The following is a 21821-nucleotide window of genomic DNA, read 5'->3' as shown; positions in this document are numbered from 1 at the left end:
TTGGTGCAGGCCTGTCTCAAAGATCCAGATAATCAACCATCAGGCTTCAGGGCACAAACTGACATTCTGCTGGGGCCAGGAGGGAATTCCCCCCTCCCCCCCCGAATTGCCCATCTGGGTCGATGCCTTTTAGCAGTTCTCGCCGTTCTCTGAAGCTCCAGGGATTTACTCAAGCCTGCCCTTGGAAACGTGCCCTTCCCTAGAAACGGTTTTTTGCCCTGGTGTTTCTTGCCTGTTTACAACATTTCTATTTTGTATATCTTCAAATTCTACAAACTGACATAACAGGCTGAAAGCCCAGAATCAGTGACCCTAGCTTCATGCTAGGCACACTCACCCCCAAGACCAGCACTCGCACCTCCTGGGGCCCTCAGGTCTCCACCCGCTCCCTGCAGCCACACAGGTGATACACACCTGCTGCGTGCCGTCAGTAAATGTATGCGGAAAGACACGTTCCCTGTCAGAGTGACCCAGGCCATTCTGGACACAGACGCAGCAACCACTGACCTGCTGCTCGCTGCCTTCACCCCAAGTGATCCCAAAGGGTGTTCCAAGCGTGTCCCTAGAGCACAACTGAACGCAGTTACCTCTGGGGTGGAGGGTGGCGGGCAACTGACATTTTGGCCACAGGGACGAACATGTCTACTCTTGCAGAAAAGTGCTAGGGGTTCTTTAAAACCTACACAGAGCAGGGAAGGGCTCAGCGTTTGGGGGCCTAAACTGCACGGACCTCAATTTACCTACCTGGCTAGCAGGACAGAGCTGTCTCTACCTTGCCAGCTTCAAACCTCTTCCAGGCAGTCCATGTAGTCCAAACCTGAGCCTTTGCCACCAAGTCATCCCCACCCTGAGTTCTTGCTAATAGCCCTGTCCTGCAAGGAAGGGGAGTTATTTCAGTGCAAACAGACAGTGTCTATTTTTAAAGCAGTTCCAGGTGGGTACCTTGTGTGGACAGATCCAATAACAGACCTACGTCCCCACCCCTCTGCTCTTCGCAACACTGAATTAGCATCTCTGTGGAGAGGAGGCAGAGCTTTCCCCTGGCTCTTTTCCGGAATGGTTTGGGGGCAGGGGAGAGCAAGGGAAGGAAGCAGTTTCCCTCCGCCTGTCTGGGGAGGGGGATTCCTTGGGAACATGAGTAAGGAACAGGGCTGAAAAGGGAAACTGCTCAGCCAGCTGCGTCTGAACAAGCCAGGTCAGCTCTCCCCGGGCCTCGCAGATGGAGAAAGGAGGAGAAAGTGTGTCACTCTCATTAGTTCATGTGTATTTCTGGTCATGAAGTTCTACTCCCCAGCAAGGGCAGGGCGCTGGAGCGGTGGAGTGTGGGCCCAGGACCAGCATAACACAGAGTTCCCAGTGTGGGAGGGAAGCCTGCACACAGAACATCACTTGAAATGAAATCTGCCAGTCACTGCAGCTGCCTGGACACAGGGCGCAGTCACAGGGGAGGGCCAGGTCCGAGCTGTTCTCTCCGTTTCTGGGAGGAGCAGTGTTTGGTTCCAGGACGGCTCCTTGCACTAGGAGTAACACTCTGAGCAGAGTGAAAGGACAGCTGTGCGCACTGCTGGTGTGCTGTTCCAAGGCAGCACTAATGTCACTGCTAGGCGCTGGAAGTGAAGAGTGCTAGGTGGGGCCCAGGCTCTGTGAAAGGGACACGGGCTCTTGTCTCACGGGGGTGTATTGTACGCCCAGGGACCCGCCTGCGGTTCCAGAGCGGCTGGCTTTGGAATGAGAGCTTGGATGGGCTCGGCCGCGAGTGGAAACGCAGTGTAACAGGGGCTTAGTGATGCTCCGCTGTGGTGCGCTGCTATGGGATGTTTGGCTGTAGCTGGCAGAGATGCTTTCACACAGTCCTGGATCTGGGTGCTGTACCTGGCACTTACTGCAGACCCAGAAATGGTTATTTGGGGAGCTGTTAGTTTGAGCTTACAAGGCCCCCAACTACACAGACAGCCTGGGGTGCCCCAGTCTGAACACTGAGCTCCCCAGGGTGCGTCCCTTAGGGTCTCCATTGGTGTGTCCACAAAAGGGTGAGGTGGGGGGCATGAACCAACCATTCCCCCCATACACCACTCAGGAGCAGAAGCAGACTGAATCACAGACAGAATCACAGCCAAAGGGGCGTACAGACCAGGGACAGGCTGATGGGGAGCGACTGGAAAGGACCCTGGGTCCCCAGCTGCAGGAACCATGTGTGTGCAGGGCACCGCATAGCTTGGAAATTCCAGTCCCGTGCATCTCCTGGGGCCTGAATGTTACCCATGGCTAAAGGCCCCTGTCCGCCAGGGTCTCGTGAGACATCCCCCCATGATAGCAGGCAGGGGATCAGCTCATCACATACCAATCCAGCCAGCAGAGCAATGGGGTCCCCATTGTCTGCCTGCCACGCTGACAAGTCCCTCACGTGCATCAGCCGCATAGGAAAGCATCAGGAGAATTCTGTCCCCCCGTGAATCACCCATCAAGTGGCTCCTCTGTCCTGGGAGCAGAGAATCATCTGCAGGAGGTGCAGTCCCCCGCACACAGCACGCCAGCCACTTAGCCTCACCTGCCCTCCGCATGCTGGTCTGCTCAGGACACCACCGCCCCCAGCCTCTGCCCTGCTGTGGGGCCAGTGAAGGCAGACGCGGTGCCAACACTGGGCCTGAGCCTCAGCTGGTTCAATAAGGGGAGCTACCTACAGCCAATGCAGGGAGAACGGGGGCCAGCGGGACATGTCTGCAAAGGGTGAGGGGTGCTGTGCCACGGGAGGCTGGAATAGCCCCTGGTGCATCCTAGGGCTAGTGTTTCTCGAGCGGTGCTCACACAGGGTGAAGCCACAAGAGCATTGTCCTTCCCCTGGCCCCAGAGGCATTGTCCTCAGGACTATCCAAGCGAGAGGCCAGAGGCAGGGTGTGCTAACGAGGCCGTTTGTTCTGGCAGGGCCGTGCCCCATCGAGTCGTCGGGAACCAAGTCCCATTTCCCCGTCTCCGATGCCCTCCAGGCGTCAGAATGGAGCGCAGTCGTGGACCATCAGGACGGAACCTCTCTCTCCTTGTTGATTTACTCCCCTCCTGACGCCCGGATCGGCCGCTATACCCTGACTCTGGAGGCCTCTATGGGATACCAAGGCACCAGCTTCAGGCTCGGAGAGTTCATCTTGCTCTTTAACCCTTGGTGTCCAGGTGAGATTTTCATTCATCCATTTAAGTTGCAGGGATCTCTCCAAAATGGAGATGGGACAGACTCGGAACAACAGCCTCTGCCTGGGACTGCACAAATCTGGAGCTGAATGGCCCACGCCAGCCTCTCTTGGGTGGGCTGAACCAACACCAGCTCCAAACACCCAGTACTTAGGGGAGGTCTGACTCTGAGCTTCAGCAGCAGGCCCAGCTGTGCTCCAAGCCAGGATCCCTCTAACTTCACCCTAGAGCCAGCAGCCCTAGAGACCGCTGGTTCCCCTTCCCAGGCCATAGGAATGTACACATGGTTGGACGCCTGCGTCCCTCTCCAAAGGCTGAGCAGATCTGCTCCCTCCCTGGAAAATCCCTGACAGTGGGTGCAATCCGGTGCATGGGGAAGAGCGCGGACTGGAGGTAGGAGCCAGCCTTGCCGCTGAATCCAGAGGCGGGATGAACTCTGCCAGATGCAAGGGGACATCTCAATTCCCACCCCTTGCCCACTCGCTGCCCTGCTCCCAGCTACCATGGCCATCAGGACACAGGTTATGGGGCAGAACACACAGCTCTGAATGCCACTATGTTAACGAGCCAGCCAGGGTGCAAATAAAGCCACCACTATCCCTGCTGAGATCAGACAGCAGCATGTGGAGGGAGGGACCAATGTCTGGCCATGGTTGGGCAAGTGATCAACCAGGTTGCTTGCCCACCCCTTGTTCTTGTCTCCCACTGCTCTCCCCATCAGTAAGAGGAATCTGCCCCCACCGACTCCCCCATCCAAGTGCAGCCTGATGTCACCCATGTGAAATAAAAGGCCTCAAATTACAAACTTCCTGAATTCCAAAGCATTTTGTGCTGACTCTTCAGAGATAAGGAGTTTAGAAAGTTTCACTTGGCCACTGCCCCCACGGAACACCAGGGCTGGCAGGAAGTTTTTGCAATGAACAAACGACACAAAACATTTGGCCACATTGTTCAACTTTTTTCACTGAAACAAGAAAAACCAAAAATCTCATTGACAGGAATATTTTTCAGTTTTCATTTTCTTGCGTTTTCCTCCCTCCTCCTCTCTTCCTTTTTCTTCCTCCCCATTTCCAGTGGGAAAAAAGATGGGGGTGGGGGCGGAGAAGAGCACACAAGCAAAGCCAACCCCCCCCCCACACACACCCAATGTTACATTTTAATTCAAATCTAATTGCATTGACCTTTTACAGCTAATTCCATGAAAAATGTTGTCTGCAGCACGCACGGTTTCATTTCCTTCAGCATTGCTCACGGGAAATCATGGCCATTTTCCACAATGGGCCAGATACTCAGCAGCTGTGGGACCGTCGTTCCAGGGGCAGCTGTGGGGCGATGCCAGTGCATGCCAGCTGAGGATCTGACCCAGTGGGGTCAGAGCATCACCACACAGGGCCTTTTCTCCTGCATCCCTGGGCCGTGAGTCCTAGGCTTGGTGCTGCTCCGGCAATGGCCCAAACTCTGTGGGCTACAATTGAGTTATTCCACGAGTTTGCGGCCGCCCACCACTGCGTGCTTTTCCCAGAAGTCTCGGCTAGTTCGTGGGTGCTGGAGTGAGAGGATCGAGAGGGGAGAGCGTCTCACCCTGTCCTCTCCCTCCCTTCTCCCCACAGACGACTCCGTCTTTCTCGAGTTTGAAGACCAGCGGTGTGAGTTCGTGCTGACGCAGCAGGGCCTCATCTACCAGGGATCTCTGAAGTTCATCTTCCCTATTCCCTGGAATTTCGGACAGGTGAGTCTCCAGCCCTGATCTCCTGCCCTGAATTGGCAACACAGTTACAGGGACTTGGGGCCCAGGCTGTAATCTCTGCCGAGGAACCTGCACACGGAGTTCTTCCAGGTGCAGCATCACAGTGCAGCTAGTCAGAGTCTATTATGCAGGATATCACCTCAAAGGGGCCTGCAGGATCCCTCTGAAAACACAGCAGAACCCACCCGCTACTGGCAGATAGCATCATGAATGGCAAGATACATCCCTCCCCCTGCTCCAAGTCACCAATCCCCCTTCAGGCTCACTTAACGGCCTGGAAGAATGGAGACAGCAATCCCGACCCAGTGACCAGGCAGTTCTGCCACACGTGGCCAAGCGGGACGTTGCATTTCTGGCGTCAGCCCTGGTCCCTCGCTGCTGGGGGCTGTGCTGTGCAGAGGCAGCATTCTCCACCCCAGCCGTCTGCCGTCCGCTCCTGCCGGCACTGAGAGTCCAAGGGGAGCGGTGCCCAGCACCCCTCCATCCCCCGAAGGATGACGATCCGAGATGCTGGAGGGGCAGGAGGAGGAGGTCAGAGGGGGAGAGATGAGAAGATTCTGGGAAGAGTCGCTAGTGGGGAAGCACATAGAACCCCCATGACCACACCAGGCTGGCTTCCTCACCGGGCCCAGGCTCTGCTCAGGCACAGTGGAGAGGGGAGAGCGCCGGGGGCTAATCACTGCTGACTGGGTCCTGCATAAACGAAAGCTTTAACTTACACCACTGGGCCCTTCTGCCAGCAGATAATCAGGCCCATCGGAGCCTCTCCTTAACACGTGCCCTCTGCTGGTGTCTCCGCTGGCACAGGGAGAGGGGTCCTAGAGCAGGAGGAGATGCGGCTAGGTGGTGGAGGTGGAGCGGCTTCATGCCGGTGGGGAGTCCCCCTACACAGGAGGAGGACCCCAATGCAAAGCTGCAGCCTGTCTAACGTCCTTTTATCTCACGTGGGTGGCAGTAGGTGAACCTGGCGGTTCAGAGCTCCAGCCCCAACACACAGAACAGGGTTCGCTGCTCCCCCAGTGCGTCCCATCCCATGTGCCTGGCAGCAGGTGTCAATTTCTGTGTCCTCTGATAACACCTCAGTGGAAATCTCACTCCACCTGCCGCTGGAGGCAAATTAAAATCTCATTTCTGGAGGCGAAAATGCTGCGTTCAGATCCCAGGAGCAGCCCATAAATCCTTAACCAACGAGGCCTGGGAGAGAGGCCAGGACAGAACATTCCATAATAATGACAAAAACACCCTCTGTCTGGGAAACATATGGAGGGGCCTTTGTAAGATAACCAGCTCCCCTCCCAAGTTACAGTGCTGATAAGGGAACTGCCAGCGCCATGAGCTCCGCCCGGGTGTATTTTGGTCAAGAGCATGTCATGTCTGCATTTCAAATGCCTTTGGTCATATTGGGCCTGGGGCTGCAAGTGGCTCCCAGCAACGTTCCCCCACCCGTGAGCTCGAGAGGGCTCCTCTCTCTTTGGGGCTGATTCTGAGTGGGGTGAGTGACCTGCAGTTCCCAAGGCAGACAACAGAGCTGCAGATTTCTGAGCACCTCCCAGGAGAGGGTCCTGTCTGGGGTGGAGCTGAATTTCCAACCTCTTAGCATTCACCGCCCCTGCACCCCTGAATGCAGCAAATTCCTCCTCCACCGTTACAAAAACCACCCTGGGTCACCAGAGTTCCCTGGCTCCTGGTCGGCTGTGCAGAAGAGCAGCTGTCACTCAAGCCCAGCTCCTCCAAGGCACTTCTGCAGCGCAGGGCTCAGCATTACAGCGCTGACTGCCCAGGGCAACCCTCAGCCCCAGGCTCCCTGCACAACGCAGGGGGAGAGCTAGATGCTGGCTGAAGGGTTTGTCCACACAGCACGTGAGTGGTGCAAGCTGGGGTGCAAGACGTTCAAGGCCTGCCTTGCCAGGCACTGCCTTACCGTGCAGCCAAACCCTAAGTAAGGACTCTTCAGAAACCAGCGGGGTGGGGAGCTGCCTAAGCTAGCCAGGAGTGAAAGGCAGGGAACGTGGTGGGATTAGGCACTTAAGCAGCTGGTTGGCCAGAGACAGACACCTCCCTCCACTGGGGATCCTGAGCCAAGTGCCCTAAGCCCCATCTACAGACAGAAAGAGACACCCCGCCCCCACATCCAGTGTTCTGGCGGGTAGGGTGTTCCCCTGGGAAGTGGGACACTGACACTCAAGTTCCCGCTGCAGACCAGGGACTTGAACCTGGTCCTCCCACCTCCCAGGTGAGGGCTGTCACACTCGGCTGCACTGGGGCGGGGGAGACACGCACTCATCCGGGGGGCTCAGGTGTGCTCTGACGGGGCCCTGCTGGCGAGATGGGTGGGGACCGCCAGAGCTCGGAGTCTGAGCGGCAGGGTGGGGCAGCACCAAGGGTGCTGTGTGCGCACCCAACGGTACAGTCAGGTGCTGAGAGCAGAACAGTGGGTGCCGAGGGAATTTGGGCAGCTGCTGCGGATGTCAGGAGGGCCCAAGTGGTGGATTCAGGCTCCTAAAGAGGCAAGAGGCAGCCAGGCCCATGGGAGATCCGAGCCTCTTCAGGGAAATTTTGTGACTCCTGTGAGGATGATGGGGCTAAGCAGCTGGGTTCCCACAGATGCGTGGGGCCCGGTTGATGACCTGGCTTTCCAAGAGGCATCCCAGCTGCACGCCAGCAGTCTGCTCAGTGCTGAGGGTGGGAGGCTCAGCGATTTCATTTTCCATTCTTAGCCTTGAACTTTGCACACACCAGCTCCTTATCTGCACAAATGGACAAAAGCATCCAGACTCCCTGTCCCCCTCCCCCCTTTGTACAAGCCCCAGGCTGTCAGATAAAATTGCTCTGAAATGTCAGTGCTGCCCCATCGCAGAACTGCTCTCACAGGTGCCTTGAGGACAGGGCACCGGTCTCACTGAGCCCGTCGGGCTCTCGCTTTCTCCTTCCAAGTCCCCCGAGCGGCCTCCCTAAGTAAACATGCCAAGCGTTTCTCCGGAGCCTTGGTACGGAGCTGGGTGCGAACACAGCAGAGAAACAGCCAGGAATGCGCATTCTCACTGACGTTTGAACCAGGGAGACAGTCAGTGCCTGATCCCCCCGGGCTGGTCCAAGCTCTTGTGGGTCCTGGCCGTGGCCCGCACACTAAGGGGCAAACTCCTGGGTAACCCCCAGCTACCAAGACAGCTGCAGAGTCTCTGCCCCCTAAAGGGGTGGGTCTGGGGGCAGTCAGCTGTAGAGGATGCCTCCCCCGCCCCCCCCGGGCTCTCTCACACCCTCGCCATGTGTCCTCCTTGTTACACTGGAACAGTGAGACAGACCTAAGGCGAGGGAGGGGCTGGGTCCCCCTGCCACGTCTCCCGCCCTGGGACATAGCTATTTTCTATCCCTCCCAAACCTAGTCCCACTGCTGGGCACGCTCGCCCACCCCGGGGGGACAAGTAGCCTGCTGTGCGAGCTCCAGCTCCCGGGCTTCACTGCGCTCTCTCCCTTTTCTCCTCTCTCTCTCTCTCTCTCTCCACCACACCAGTTTGAAGATGACATTGTGAACATCTGCCTTCAGCTGCTGGATACAAACCCCAAATTCCTTCGAGACCAAAACCGAGACTGCTCCCGCCGCAATGACCCCGTTTACATTGGCCGAGTCGTGAGCGCCATGGTGAGTCTGGGACACTTTCGGAGTCGGCCAACAGGCAGCTTTGTATCTGCTGGCTGGTCCACCCGTCCAGCGGCCCTTCCACTCACCCACCCCCAGATCCCGTATGTGTTGCCATGTATTCCCTGAGCTGCCCCTGTTTAGCCAGCCAGCGGCAGCCCCTGCGTATTATGGGCACCATCAGACAGCGGCGACACTGACCGCTCACCCCAGCTGACCCGGCCGTGGTCGCCTCGTTCTGTATATAGGGGCTACTAGACACCCCCGCAATTTTTCACATGGTCTGCGCGATTGAACCACACTCACCCCACAGCCGTGGCTCTGCTCCACTCCAGGAGTTGTGGGGGTCACAGAGACGCTCAGGTTTGGGGGCCCTGTCAAACATGGGCCTGGGGCAAACTTTTGCTCTCCCCCCCGGCCAGGGGCCCTGCCCCCAACTGGCGCTCCTGCCAATGGTACACAGCTTGCATAATGTGAATACGGCTGGGGGCGACCCCATTGCAGTGGTAACGGTGAATGCCAAGGGCTGCAAACAGCCAGTGTTAGAGGCAGGCTGATTTTCCTTTTAAGAGGGTGATTGTCTGCAGCTGCCTGGGCGTTGGGAGATGGGCTAGTAGGCAGAGAGCAGGCAAGGGGAATAAAGGTGAGTGACCACGTGGCTCTCTCTTCCTCTCACGTATAAAAACTCCACCCATCTGTCGATCCATCCACTCACTCTTCTACCTCTCTCCATCCCTAAACCCATCCATCCACCCTTCATTGGTCTGTTCTGTGGTTCTATCCACGACTCCTCCAGTTATGAATCCGTTTCTCCACTGATCTCTGCATCCAGTCCAAACTCACACCCACAGCTTCCCTTCTGACTGCTTTTTCCATCAGCCTCGTTGGCTGATAGGCAATCAATTATCTTTTTACGAAGCCACTCTGGGAATGGGGCTCCCGTAGCTTGGAACCTGTGCCCTGTTCACCTGCTCCAGGTGGATACATGACAGAGACACAGTGCTGTTGAATTGGAGCTCCTAGAACTTCATACAGATGCTCTTCTTTCCTCTTCAGTCCAGTCCTTCCCCCTCCGGGGCCCAGAGGCCTCTGTTCCTGCACGGGCAGTCAACACTCTGCTCACCAGGAATCTCATCTATTGTGTTGCAGGTGAATTGCAATGATGATCAGGGGGTGCTCGCAGGGCGCTGGGACAATAAGTATGAGGATGGGATGAGCCCCATGTCCTGGATAGGGAGCGTGGACATTCTCAGGAGGTGGAGGAAGTATGGATGCCAGCCAGTCCGATATGGCCAGTGCTGGGTCTTTGCGGCAGTGGCATGTACAGGTGAGGAGACCAGCTGACAGCTGCAGACGATTCCCCCTTCCTCACAGGACTGGATCATTCAGATTCCCACGCGCTCCCCACATTCCAGGGCTCACAGTGACCCAGCTGACACTGGTGTGAGGCAGGAGTAACTCTGCTGAGGTCCATAGCGTTAGACAAGGGAAATCAGACTTGCCCATCACAGGTCAGCAGGGGAGAGTCAGCTCCGTGCTGATTTCCTACCAATTACACTCTCTGTTAGTCTAATTAGTCAGGAAACTGCAAACACAATAAAAAACGCCTTGGTTTCTCAGTTACTTTTCTCTCGTTCCCCCCAGCACGCAGAACACCCCCTGCCACAGGGCACAGCGTCATGTATTACATGACTGACAAAAAGAATAGTTTAAAAGAATGTAATTAATCCACACAGACCATTGAGAAATACTATGTGAATGACAGACAGAAAATTCATTGGCATTCCCCCATGTGCACACACAGGGACAAAGTCTCCAAATCAAAGGTAACCTTACCAGTGTGAGGGGAGTCAAGCTGATGCAAATCAGAACAGAATCAGGCCTTAAATTTTTCAAGACGCACATACACATGCTCGCACTTATTTTTCTTGGGGACAAAGTGCATGAGGGTTTGGCCTCGTTCTCCTGGGTACATAAACAGGAGGCAGAAAATAGCTAAAACATATGTGGATTTCTGAGGCTGGCCCACCCCTACCGGTGGCCTTCAAAACTTTAAAACTACTGGTATATTCTGAAGGGTGCCCCATTTATAGTAAGCAGCAGCTAGGAGATTAAATAAAATTGTTGGATGCTAAATTCTACCTGGTCATGGAATCCCGGGACAGCATTTCCCCAGTCTCTTTTGTGCCCTGTTTCTAGTGAAGTATCAGAGCCTGACAGACTGTCAGTGTCACTGAACATCCTTCCACCGGCTGGAGCTCTGACGCCACCTCAGAGCGTGGAACAGACCTGTTGCTTTCAAGCACAAAGCCCCAAATCCTCTTCACGCAGGCAAAGAGGGTGATTCTCTGTCAAAGCTGAAGGCAGAGCCGGTGTTGTTTAAGGGGAAAACTCTTCCCTGGTGTTTTAGCTCCTGTAAATCAGGAGACCCACGTTTTCTATCCTTGGCTCTGTCACTGACTCACTGGTATGGCAGGGAACGTTAGTGACGATTCCTCCCCATCCCAGCCCCACCAGCGCAGTGCTGGGAGCACCTGTGTTCTGAGCGTCACGTCGGGCGAGACCTGCTCTGTGTATGGCCAGATGACATGGTGCTTAAGAAGCTGTTGGCCACCTGGCACCATCGTTGCTGCCTCCCCCGGAGCATGTATGACATTTTGGCAAAAAAAATAAAATTGAGTTATTGTGGCCACAACCACTGTCTGTGACATGGTCTCTCTGGGCTCAGCACAGCAGGCTGGGCACCTGCTAGGACAACGCTTCCCTGCATTGCAGAGGGGCTGTGAGGCTCAGGGACTGGACAGCACTCTGAGAGCCTGGGATGGAAAGTGCAGTTCAAGAGATTCCAATAGCCAGCCACAAAATGCACCGGGCTTCACCTCTCCCCTTCTCACTCCCTCCCCAGTCCTGAGATGTTTGGGAATTCCCACCCGTGTGGTGACCAATTATAACTCCGCCCACGATACCAACAGCAACTTGGTCATTGACCGTTACCTAGACGAAATGGGAAACCTGCAGAAGACATCCAAAGACATGATATGGTGAGTAGCATCCACAACAAAGGACACTGCTTCAGGGTGAAATGCTCATCATAATATCCCAGGCTACATGAATATTGCTCAATACGGCATGCCAGGAGCTGGGCTATTCAGGAATGCAGGCCACATTCTCCCTGCAGTTACAAACAGATCTCATGCAGGACTGAGGCCCCCTGTAAGATCAGTAATGGTACCTGGCAATGTCCACCTCAGCAAGCATTGAGCAAGGGGCAGAAGACAGCCCCTGAGTGTCCCTAGCAGATAGCGCTGGAAAGCTGGGACCCTCTGGGACAGTCTGCTGGACATCTCTTGTGTCAGGGATCCAGAAGACATGACCTTTCAACTCTCTCTCTCTCCTCTCTTTGCTTTCCTTACAGGAATTTCCATTGCTGGGTGGAGTCCTGGATGACCCGGCCCGACTTGCCCCCTGGCTGTGATGGATGGCAGGCTTTGGATCCAACTCCTCAGGAGAAGAGCGAAGGTAAGGAGATGTTATAGGCAGTGGGCCTGATCACAGCCTACGAAAGCAATCAGCCAAGCCTGGTTCTGTTCGTAGCCCTCACCTCAGGACCGTTTTTATTCTCTAAAATAGAAAAATAGCACACTAGCCCTGCTCCCAACCTAGGTTGTGGGGCCCCGTGGTCTCCAGCAGCGTAATGGTCAGGACCTTCCCCAGGCTTGGCAGGGGTTCACAGGGCTTGCTTGCCCTCTCATTGTCTTCTGGTGCAGCACTTGGAGAGCATCCTCCTGGCCTTTCAGCCCCTTGTGGAGCTAGGCTTTGTTTATATTCTCCCAGCTGGGAACCATCAGAGCCACTCACTAGATGCTGTGCAGCTGGGTCGGATGATTCCCAGCACTTGCCTGCCGGGCTCTTCTCCAGAACAGAGCTGGCCGCTCCCAGCCCTCCTGGCTTTTAAAGGGCAGGCTGCCTGGTTTCAGAGGCCACATACTTCAGTGCAGTCCAGATGGTGTATGGCACACACCCACCATATCCAAGATCCTGACTGGCACAGTTCACCCAGCTCGCATTCCCATGTGCACTGACCGTGCTCGCTAAACATGGAAGACTAATGCAGATTCCTTTCTCCCCAGGGGCTTACTGCTGTGGGCCAGCTCCAGTCAAAGCCATCAAGGAAGGTGAACTGAGGCTGAATTACGACATCCCATTTGTCTTTGCGGAGGTGAATGCGGATGTGGTTTATTGGGTGCTGCAAAAGGATGGCTCCAGAAAGAAGACCATCCACTCTTCTACCGTAGGAAAGAACATGAGCACAAAAAGCGTGGGCAAAGATACCAGAGAAGACATTACCCACAACTACAAGTATCCTGAGGGTATGTGCTGCTTGTCGGAGGATGTGCTGCGGGACAGGTGCCAGCTGGTGTTCATTTCTTCTGCCGATTTGTGGGCAGGAATTATGCTAGTTCCCACTGAGCACATAGAATCAAAGAAATATAGGACTGGAAGGGACCTCAGTAGGTCATGATGAAATAGAGGCAGAAAGGAAGGGCAAAGCACGATGCAGCTTGGGAAGGTCTGGTCACTGCCCAGTGAAAGAAAAGCCAAGTGCTGGGGGATAAAATGGGGGGGACCCCAGGATTGGACAAGAATCATCTAATTTATAAAGCATCTGATTGGTCAAGCTGCAGCAGTCACATTCAGGATGGTTGTGGGGAGAAGGGCAAAGGCAGCTGGGGCTCCAGGGCCAGCATCTTGTTGACCTACCTGGTAACAATAATCTTTTCATGCACTGCAGGATCCGACCAAGAAAGGGAAGTGTTTGCAAAAGCAGAACTCCAGAAAAGTTACCTGACTGAGGAGGAGAAGGGGGTGAGCATCAAGATCAAGGTGTCCGAGGGCATGAACAATGGCTGCGATTTTGACGTCTACGCGGTCATCAGCAACAACACCGAGACCGAACGGCTCTACAGGCTCATGTTCTGTGCCCGGACCACCAGTTACAATGGAGTCATGGGCCCTGAGTGTGGGATGAAGGATCTTCTTAATGTCATTCTCCTACCCCATGCAGGTAAGAGACTGGCTCCAGGAACGACACTGGAAATAAAGCAGGGAGAACGGAGCAGAGAAAATACTCTCTACTTCCTAGACCAGCCGAGCTCTTTTAAACCCAGTGGCACCGTAGTGATTTATACCAGCTGACAATGCGGCCCTCTGTAGCTGCCCATCTCTGGCTGTATCTATTGCAAAGCGCGGCACAGCTCAGCATTCTGTGTGTATCCTACAGCCGGATCTGAGACCATAGGGGAGATCGCAGACAAACGTTGTAGAGAGTTTTGTCCATTGTGGGAGAACTGGCATTTTGTTGAGCTCATTCTCAGACAGCATTTTGTACTGTGGAGAGGGCAGTGTCTGTATGGTACAGAGGGACTGACTTTGAAGTCGGGCACAGAATGGGGCATGTCCACCTAGGAGTTTAGGTGCTCAGCACCAGGGCATCTAAGAACCCTGGAAGACTTAACGTTTGTTTTTTCAACAAAGAGCTAATTTTTTTAATCCTTGTAACTCCCCCTGCCCAGCTGCTCAAGTTTTCCATTGATCAGTGTTCTGGGAAAGCCAAGTTAAATGAGTGCGTTTTGCACTTTGACCGGAAGGCAGCAAAACTGTGGTCATTCCCATGTGTCCTGGGAAGGCCAGGACGGTCCGGTGGTGGGCCAGCTGCCAAGGCAGCTTTGCCCTCATGCTCACCCATCTCCTTCTTGTGGCTGGCAGTGCCATTGTTCCAGTACAGCTTAGCGCTGATGGGCAGTCTAGGGCAGAAATGCTATCTAAGAATACACTTCCAGGAAGAAGCTTGCCAATAGCGTGACAGCTGTATCATCCCTTTTCTAGGCCACCATAGGCCAGAAGAACCTCACAGCCAGATCTAACCTGGATGTCATCCCAGCCGCTAAGTTTATATGCAAACTTTTGCACACAATTTGCACCCACAAATGGGATTTGTGGGTGCAAACCAAGCAGGCATCATATTGCATGAACAAAATCCAATAATCCAGATGGCACCCACAAATCCCATCTGTTTATGCAAATTCTGGTTTTAGCTTGTTCAAAGTTGGAGCCCGTTTTTGACAATTGGCCCAACATATTATCCTTATTGACTGCTGAGACTCAAATCAACACAGATTAACACAACCCTCATTCCAGACTGGTACTTTGCATTGAATTGCTAAACGAGCTGTGAGCTGAGGACAGATTTTCATTCTGAACTTCAGTTTCCTGGCTTTTTCAGTGTATGTGGGTCGACAGATGTTAGTTTACTTAATTCAATTACATAACAAGCCACCTGGGTCCTCAGTTCAAACAAACCATGGGCTGGTGCAGCACAAGAATTCAGTATTTGTGTTTAATCCCATGTAATAATAAAGACACCAAACATACCGGCGAGAGGGATAGCTCAGTGGTTTGAGCTTTGGCCTGCTACACCCAGGGTTGTGAGTTCAATCCTTGAGGGGGCCATTTAGGGATATGGGGCAAAAATCTGCTGGATGATTTAGTTGGGGATTGGTTCTGCTTTGAGCAGCGGGTTGGACTAGAACCTCCTGAGGTCCCTTCCAACCCTGATATTCTATGATTCTACCCTGGAGGCAAACAACCAAGATAAATAGCACCTAGAGTCTGTTATTTCCTCTGGGTCGGCTCCCAGCTGAGACACGTAGGTGGTGTTTATCCTGGCGGGTAGCCGCCAAGCTGCATTAGCCACTTCCACGATTGCCCAGAGAGGGTTTTGAAATGGCTGTGCTGCACTAAACCGCAGCCTGCCTTGACGTGCAAGCCCCCACGCAGGCGGATTGCTATTTTATAGGCTCTGGCTCTCTGGGCTTCTGCTTTATGTGAGGCAGCTTTCAGTGGTTTCCCGCTTATTTATTTACTGTTGTGGATTTGTAAATCTTTGCTGAAAGGATAAAGAACATTATTCAGGTAGGGGCCAGAAATGGATTTGGAGATGGGCCAAAGCAGCGCCTGTCTGACTCTCTCCTTATTAAGCAAATGAGTTGGGCTTATCCACATTGGCCTCTCTTTCTGGGTCTTTATACCACACTCATCTGTCCCCTCTCAGAAGAGGTTTCTCTCTCACTATTTCTGCATTCTATGTTCTCTCTCATGAATACATTGTTATTTTGAAAATTCTGACTCAAGCCACTCCACTCATTGGTACAACCAGGCAACAGGTGTTCCCAAACCCATTTACAAATGCGTGAAGTGTTAAAGCCGGGTTTCACGACTCCCAGAAACCATGCTCGGCTGCGCGGTCCAGACCTGGGTTTTATGGCTCCCAGACCCACTTGGCTGCCTGATCTGGACCTCGGTTTTACAGCCCTGGACCCATGCTCGGCTGCTAGATCTGAGATTTCCGATCCAGATCCTTGAAAATTGGATCAAGTGGCCGGAGAGTCACTGGAGGTCATAGCTAGGTCTCCTAGGTCAGCCTGGACAGGCCTGGGGACCTGGATGGTGACCAGCCTGAGTGTGAAGCAGTCGTCCTGCTCCAGCAGGTCCAGACAAAGCCCGTGCCAGTTGGGTGCATCCTGCCTGACAAACTAACGATGAACCAGATTTGCCTCAAGAGGAAAGCAGTGAGTCTGGGCGTGATCAGAGTTCGCTGCAGCTAGAGTGGGGCTGAGAGCACTGCCTATCATGCTGACCAGTTGCCTTGGACTCCTGCGTTCATCTGTAGCCATCTGGCTCCTCTTGTCTTCCACTGAGATGGTCGGCTCTCTAGGGCAGGGTCCCTCCTTTTGTCCTGTGTCCAAACAGCCCCTGGCACAGTGGGGTCCTGGCCCATGATGGGGGCTCCTCGGTGCTACGATAACACTAATAAATAATAACAACGTCCCTGTACAGAGTGACTGCGGAGGTGTCATGACCAGTTAGCACTCCTCTGGAGAGTCGCTTATGGCCTCATTTTTTGGGGGTGCTGAGTCCCCCTCTAGGGTTGCCAGGAGTCTGGTTTTCAACCAAAATGCCCAGTCGAAAAGAGACCCTGGCAGCTCCGGTCAGCCTTCCTGCCTAGGTATTGCCACCAGACTTTGCCACTGTCATGCTAGCTTGATTCTGGGGACAATCCCAGCCCTGGAAAACCAGACATTGCACCACGCTCAGAGCCAGGGTAGGGGGCGGCTCCTCCCCCTGCCGTCAGCGTTTGTGGCACCTGCTTGTGCCAGACCTGAAATCACCCCCTTTTCTCTGTCATTTCCATTCCTGCCTGCTGACTGTAACAGCTGCAGGGGGACAGCTGGCCCCAGACTAGGTGATGGCCCAGCCCCTGGCTCAGTGATCCTTGGGCATCAGGAAGCCAGAGGGAGTTGAGCTTTCGGGGGACAGCTAACCTGGATCTTTTTCACCTTTCTCTCCAGAAAAGACCGTGCCCCTGCGTATTCTGTATGAGAAGTACGGCAGCTGCCTGACACAAGACAACATGATCAAGCTGATGGCCCTCCTGATTGAATACCAGACCGGAGAGATCATCCTTGGGGTCCGAGACATCTACATAAAGAACCCGGATATTAAGATTAGGGTAAGGGCTTCAGCACATCCCCATCCTGTCACTGCTGAGCACATGTATGGTCCCTGCTCAGCTCCGCAGATGCGGAGGGGACTGGGACACATTCTCAGCCCAGTATCCTTTGTGCTAGCCAGGCAGCAATCATGGAAGTGATGCAGCTTGCAGCAAACCCTCCTCCCCCAATGCATGGTATTGAACTGACATCCCTGCAATCAGACACGGAAACCAGCCTTGCTCTGCTACTGCACTGGGAGAGAGCATGCCTCTGGCAGTCTGCCTTGCCACCTGTGTCCCAGGGCACACGGGAGTTCGAGTGTGGTGCCATGTCAGATCTGAAAAGCATCAACACCGCACGGGGCCCCAACCCTGAGACCAAACTGCCAGCCACTTCCCACATCCCCCCGCGCCCAGTGCCTCCCGTTTCACCTCACTCAGCACTAGAAAGGAGGGGGAAACCTGGCAGCCTCCAGCTCTCCCACAGGACCCTCTGAGGGGCTATTGACTGAGCATCTCACAAACAATGCAAGGGGCCACTGCAGGGCTTGAGCCTGCAGAGGGGATGCTGCAGCATTGCTGAGCAATTCAGGGTATGGCCCAGGGGTGTGGGATGAGGTCAGGTGCCAGCTGTGAGGGCAGAGAGGAGAGACCGTTGCTGAGGGCGGAAGGCAGGAGGGTTTCCGTTCGTAAAGGGGAGCAGGTTGGTGTGGGCAGTGCTGTGAGGGGTTTGCAGCAGGTAGTTTATAGCTGCTGTCAGACAGGCAGGGTGCATTGCCACACCTCTTGGTGGCTCCCACACAGCCAGAGACTTAGCACAGAGCCAAGCCAAGCCATGTGGCCAGGCCGGGGGCCAGGAACGGGGTTTGTTTCACTAGAATCAATGGAGTAACTAATGCAGACACCTGCCTGACATGACCAACGCAACATAACAGCTTCACGCCGGGCGGGGACGGGGAGGGGTCGGGAACGTTACACACTCAGTCAACAGTAACCAGAGCAATGGAAGGGAGCGTATGTGTGTACACACACCCACACACTCTCTCTCTCTCTCTCTAATGGCAAAAGGGACTTCACTGAGGACCCAACTGATTTCTTTTAAAAACAGATTTTAGGGGAACCAATGCAGAAGCGGAAGCTGGTGGCAGATCTCACCCTGACTAACCCCCTCTCAACCCCTCTGAGCGGCTGCGTGTTCACCCTGGAGGGGGCTGGCCTGACCGAAGGACAGAAGACCCAGGAGCTGTAGGTGTTTTCTACTCCCACTGCGGGGTTGGGCTGCTGTGGGGGGGCAGGGGCCAAGTTTGACTTTTGAGACTCGGCGAGAACTTTGCACAGGGAAGGTGCTTGCCACTACCCCAGTCCCACCTCAGCCAGGGGGCTGCCGTGGGGAATGAAGTGGGGACGCGAACTCTGAGAGAGATTGCAGCTACTCCTGTCCCAGTGAAAGCCACTGAAGGGACTGGTGGAGGGCTGGCGGGGGAAGCTCAGAGCACCCCCAGACCAGCTGCCCCCAGCAGGAGTTGCTGTGGGGGGATAGCGGAGGAGGACAGGCCCAGCAGAAGAAGCCGTACGGAACGGTCCGGGGGCATCTGGCTGTAAGCGTCCTGAGAGTCGATTTGCTGCAGTTCACTGTGGACACTCAGTTTCATCTCAGTTATTAAAGGGAAAGCTCCCTCCCGCCCCCCAAACAGTTTGTTTTGCTGCTCCCCAAGGATCTCCCCTTCAGGCTGGTGCTGCCTATGAGGACCAAAGGGAGAAGCCTGTCTAGTGTCCCCGGGGCTCCCGACAGGGCCATGCATGCGTCTGGCGAGGGTACTTGGTAGTGACCCCCTGCAGGACTGCAGGCAGTGGGGACCGAGTTACGCTGGCAGGTGGTCCTGGGGTTTGCTGATTTTACCTCTCCCCCGCAGCGCCAGCCCCATTGAGCCGGGGCAGGAGGCCAAGGTCAGGGTGGACTTGGCCCCCCAGCAGTCCGGCCTGCACAAGCTTGTGGTGAATTTCGAGAGTGACAAGCTGAAGGGAGTGAAGGGCTATCGCAACGTGATTGTCGCCCCGCTGCCCAAGTGAAGCTGCCTGACCCGTGCTCACCTGGCCCTGCTGACTCCAAGATGAGCCTCTTCTCAAGAACTAAGGACGTTCCAGAGGCCTGGTCCAGAGTTCCCGCCGAGGCCCACGTATCAGGCCCTGTATACGTTAACCTCGCCACTCCACCCAGCCCAACATGCTAAACCCTCAGTTCCCTCCCCACAACCCCCCAAAAATCCCTTCCCCCAAACCCCTAAGGAATCCCTCCAACATCAGCAGAAGAAAAGGCACTTCGGTGGGCAGGGGGTTATTGCAAAAGGAGCATCTCATTGCTGTGGGATCAGCTCGCTGCTGGGGCTGTGGCAGGGGGCCTGGACCTTGGCAGCAGTCCCCTCGGGAATGGCTGGGTGCACCTGGCACATCTCACCGTCCTGGCGGCGCACCGCCATGGGACATGTCCCCGACATCACTCAGCAGTGAAGCAGTTACTAAAAATTGCCTCGCCTCGTGATGTGGGGAACATCATCTGATGATTCTCGCTGTGGCCGCTTACATTTGTAATGGGGTGTGGGAAGAGTTAACCCCTCCCAGTCCCAGGGCATTGCTAGCAGCCCTACCTCACATCTATGCAAATCAGGAGGCATTTTAACAGGTCTGAAAAGTTTGCAGTTCCAAAACCACCACTTCTTCTAGAACTAGACACCACCGAGAACCCTCTCCTTTCCCCCAGCTTTACATACGCCACTGGGAAGCTGAGCAGAATTTATAAACTAACCCGCAGGAAGACAGACACTTTTCTAACAGGATTGCACAGGGTCAGCATTATTTTGTACTAGTTATCAATGCCGGGAAAGTGCTTTTGAAACCAACGAGGTGGAAAAAGGATTGTATAATGTGAGCAACACTGTGTTTGTTTTCTATGCATATTATATATACCCTCTTGTGTACAGACAGGGGAGTGTATGCGCTTTTCTAACCCTTTCCACTAATGTCTCGACAAACACTGCGTGCCGAAGACCAGACGTAACACTGACATGAGTTCACTCTGTAAGCACAGAATAAAGAGTTTATTTTTCACTTTCAAAATCAGACTGGCTGCCTTCTCAGCCTGATGCGTCTCAGGGGCTCCCAATAATCTCTCTGTCCGTCTTACAGCCGGCTGGGAGTAGGGGTGTTTTTCCACTAAATCAATATGAAATTGCATTTTCTGTCCTCCCTAGGTGAATTAATGCCCCCAATAAAATGCTGGGTCAGTGGATTTTTTTTTTTTTGCATCAATTCATGCAGGAGTCCAAACAAGCCACTCTCTGATTCCCCTCTAAATAGCTCTCTCCCTGTTTCTATAGCTGCAAAGCCAAGACATTCAATGGCAAAAAACTACATTGATGGAGAGTCACTGTCGCTTGGTGGTCAGTCATCCCCTTGCAGAATGCTGAATTGAGCAAATCTCAAACTTTGGAAAACCAGGAAGTGCAGAGTTAAGGTTGCCCACGCAACCTTAACTCTGCCCCGCTTCAGCTATGCCCCAACACGTCCCAGGAACACACATGCCTTTATTCTGCCCACCCCACAGGTGCTGAAATATACAAGCGCCTCCCCTCCTACACACATTCAGCCCCCCACCCAGGAGTCCATCAAACATTATTGAAGGACAAAAGGGGAGGGGGATGGGAAGGTTGCTAACACAGTTTCCTCTCTTCCTTGGGAGCTGGCAGCAGCCAATGAGGATTGCTGGCGTACACGCCAGGTGCAGTCGGGGGTTAGGTGTGCGGACACTAAACAGTGGAGGCACGAGCTGGGCCTGCTTGGTAGAGGTGTCTGAGAGGAGGAGACGTGGGGGTTACTTTGAGGCGTGTGCCAGAGCTGTGATTGTGATAGGAAAATCCACGTTCTGCAATGGGTGAGAGCAAAGGACAGAGCAGCCCCGTGCATCTTCCGGGCTAGGGCCAGCTCTACAGCTTTGCCACCCCAAGCAGTGAAAAAAACTGCCATCGTGGACGGCAAAAGGGAGAAGCTGCTGCCGAATTGCCACCACCATGGAAACTCTGCCGCCCCTTTCTAACCGCTGCCCCAAGCACCTGCTTGGAACGCTGGTGCCTGGAGCCGGCCCTGCTCCGGACCCAGCCCGCGTCCTGTCAGTGCCAAAGTGTGCATGTTTGGCATGGAGCAGGGCCCGGGGGTTGTCGGCTGCGAGCCGAGCGAGGAGAGCAAGCGGAGCGTTTATTATCTGCACGCGCTCCCGGTAAAGCGAGGGGGGCAGTCTCGGGGTAGCTGAACTGGATGGCGACGGCAGTAGCTGGCTCTGCGTGGTAGAGGTGTGTCTGCAGATCTGTGGCTCCCTTTGTGGGTGTGACAGAGCTGTGGGGAGATCTTTGCTTTGCAGCCTGTTGTTTGTGAGGAAAGGGAAGAGATGCCCGTGTCCCTTCAGGGGCAGCATTTCTGTGCAGAACTGCCCAGGGCAGGGCAGTAGCAGGGCAGAGGGCTTTTATGACAAAGGCTCTTGGCATCAGTGAGCTGGAAGGGAAGAGGGTCCTCAGGCTTTAGTGACGGTGAAAGGAAAATTGAGGGTGAGAAGGCAGCCTGGGGTAACAGTCCCTCTGTGTTTGAGCTGGGAGGTGCCGGCCCCACACTAAAAACATGTCGTGCAACCGGCTAGCCACACACCCGCCCGGGCC

At 54.5% G+C, this 21821-nt stretch overlaps 1 protein-coding gene across 1 annotated transcript in view; it reads left to right on the top strand.

Annotated features, from left to right (window-relative positions):
- The window catches only part of TGM2 (transglutaminase 2), a 38266-nt gene extending 18034 nt beyond the window's left edge, over positions 1-20232 (top strand). The window contains exons 3-13 of the mRNA XM_048819544.2: positions 2923-3165; positions 4794-4912; positions 8442-8570; positions 9717-9894; positions 11473-11608; positions 11983-12086; positions 12698-12937; positions 13360-13632; positions 16976-17136; positions 18227-18363; positions 19032-20232. Coding sequence (XP_048675501.2) covers positions 2923-3165; positions 4794-4912; positions 8442-8570; positions 9717-9894; positions 11473-11608; positions 11983-12086; positions 12698-12937; positions 13360-13632; positions 16976-17136; positions 18227-18363; positions 19032-19188 — 1877 coding nt within the window. The 3' untranslated portion in view covers positions 19189-20232. The remainder of the gene's footprint in view (positions 1-2922; positions 3166-4793; positions 4913-8441; positions 8571-9716; positions 9895-11472; positions 11609-11982; positions 12087-12697; positions 12938-13359; positions 13633-16975; positions 17137-18226; positions 18364-19031) is intronic.
- Positions 20233-21821: the final 1589 nt, after the last annotated feature.

The sequence above is a fragment of the Caretta caretta genome, chromosome 13 (assembly GCF_965140235.1).
Source record: "Caretta caretta isolate rCarCar2 chromosome 13, rCarCar1.hap1, whole genome shotgun sequence".
Classification (NCBI taxonomy): Eukaryota; Metazoa; Chordata; order Testudines; family Cheloniidae; genus Caretta; species Caretta caretta.
The sequence above is the reverse complement of the archived record's forward strand: the minus strand, read 5'-3'. Positions and strand labels throughout refer to the sequence as shown.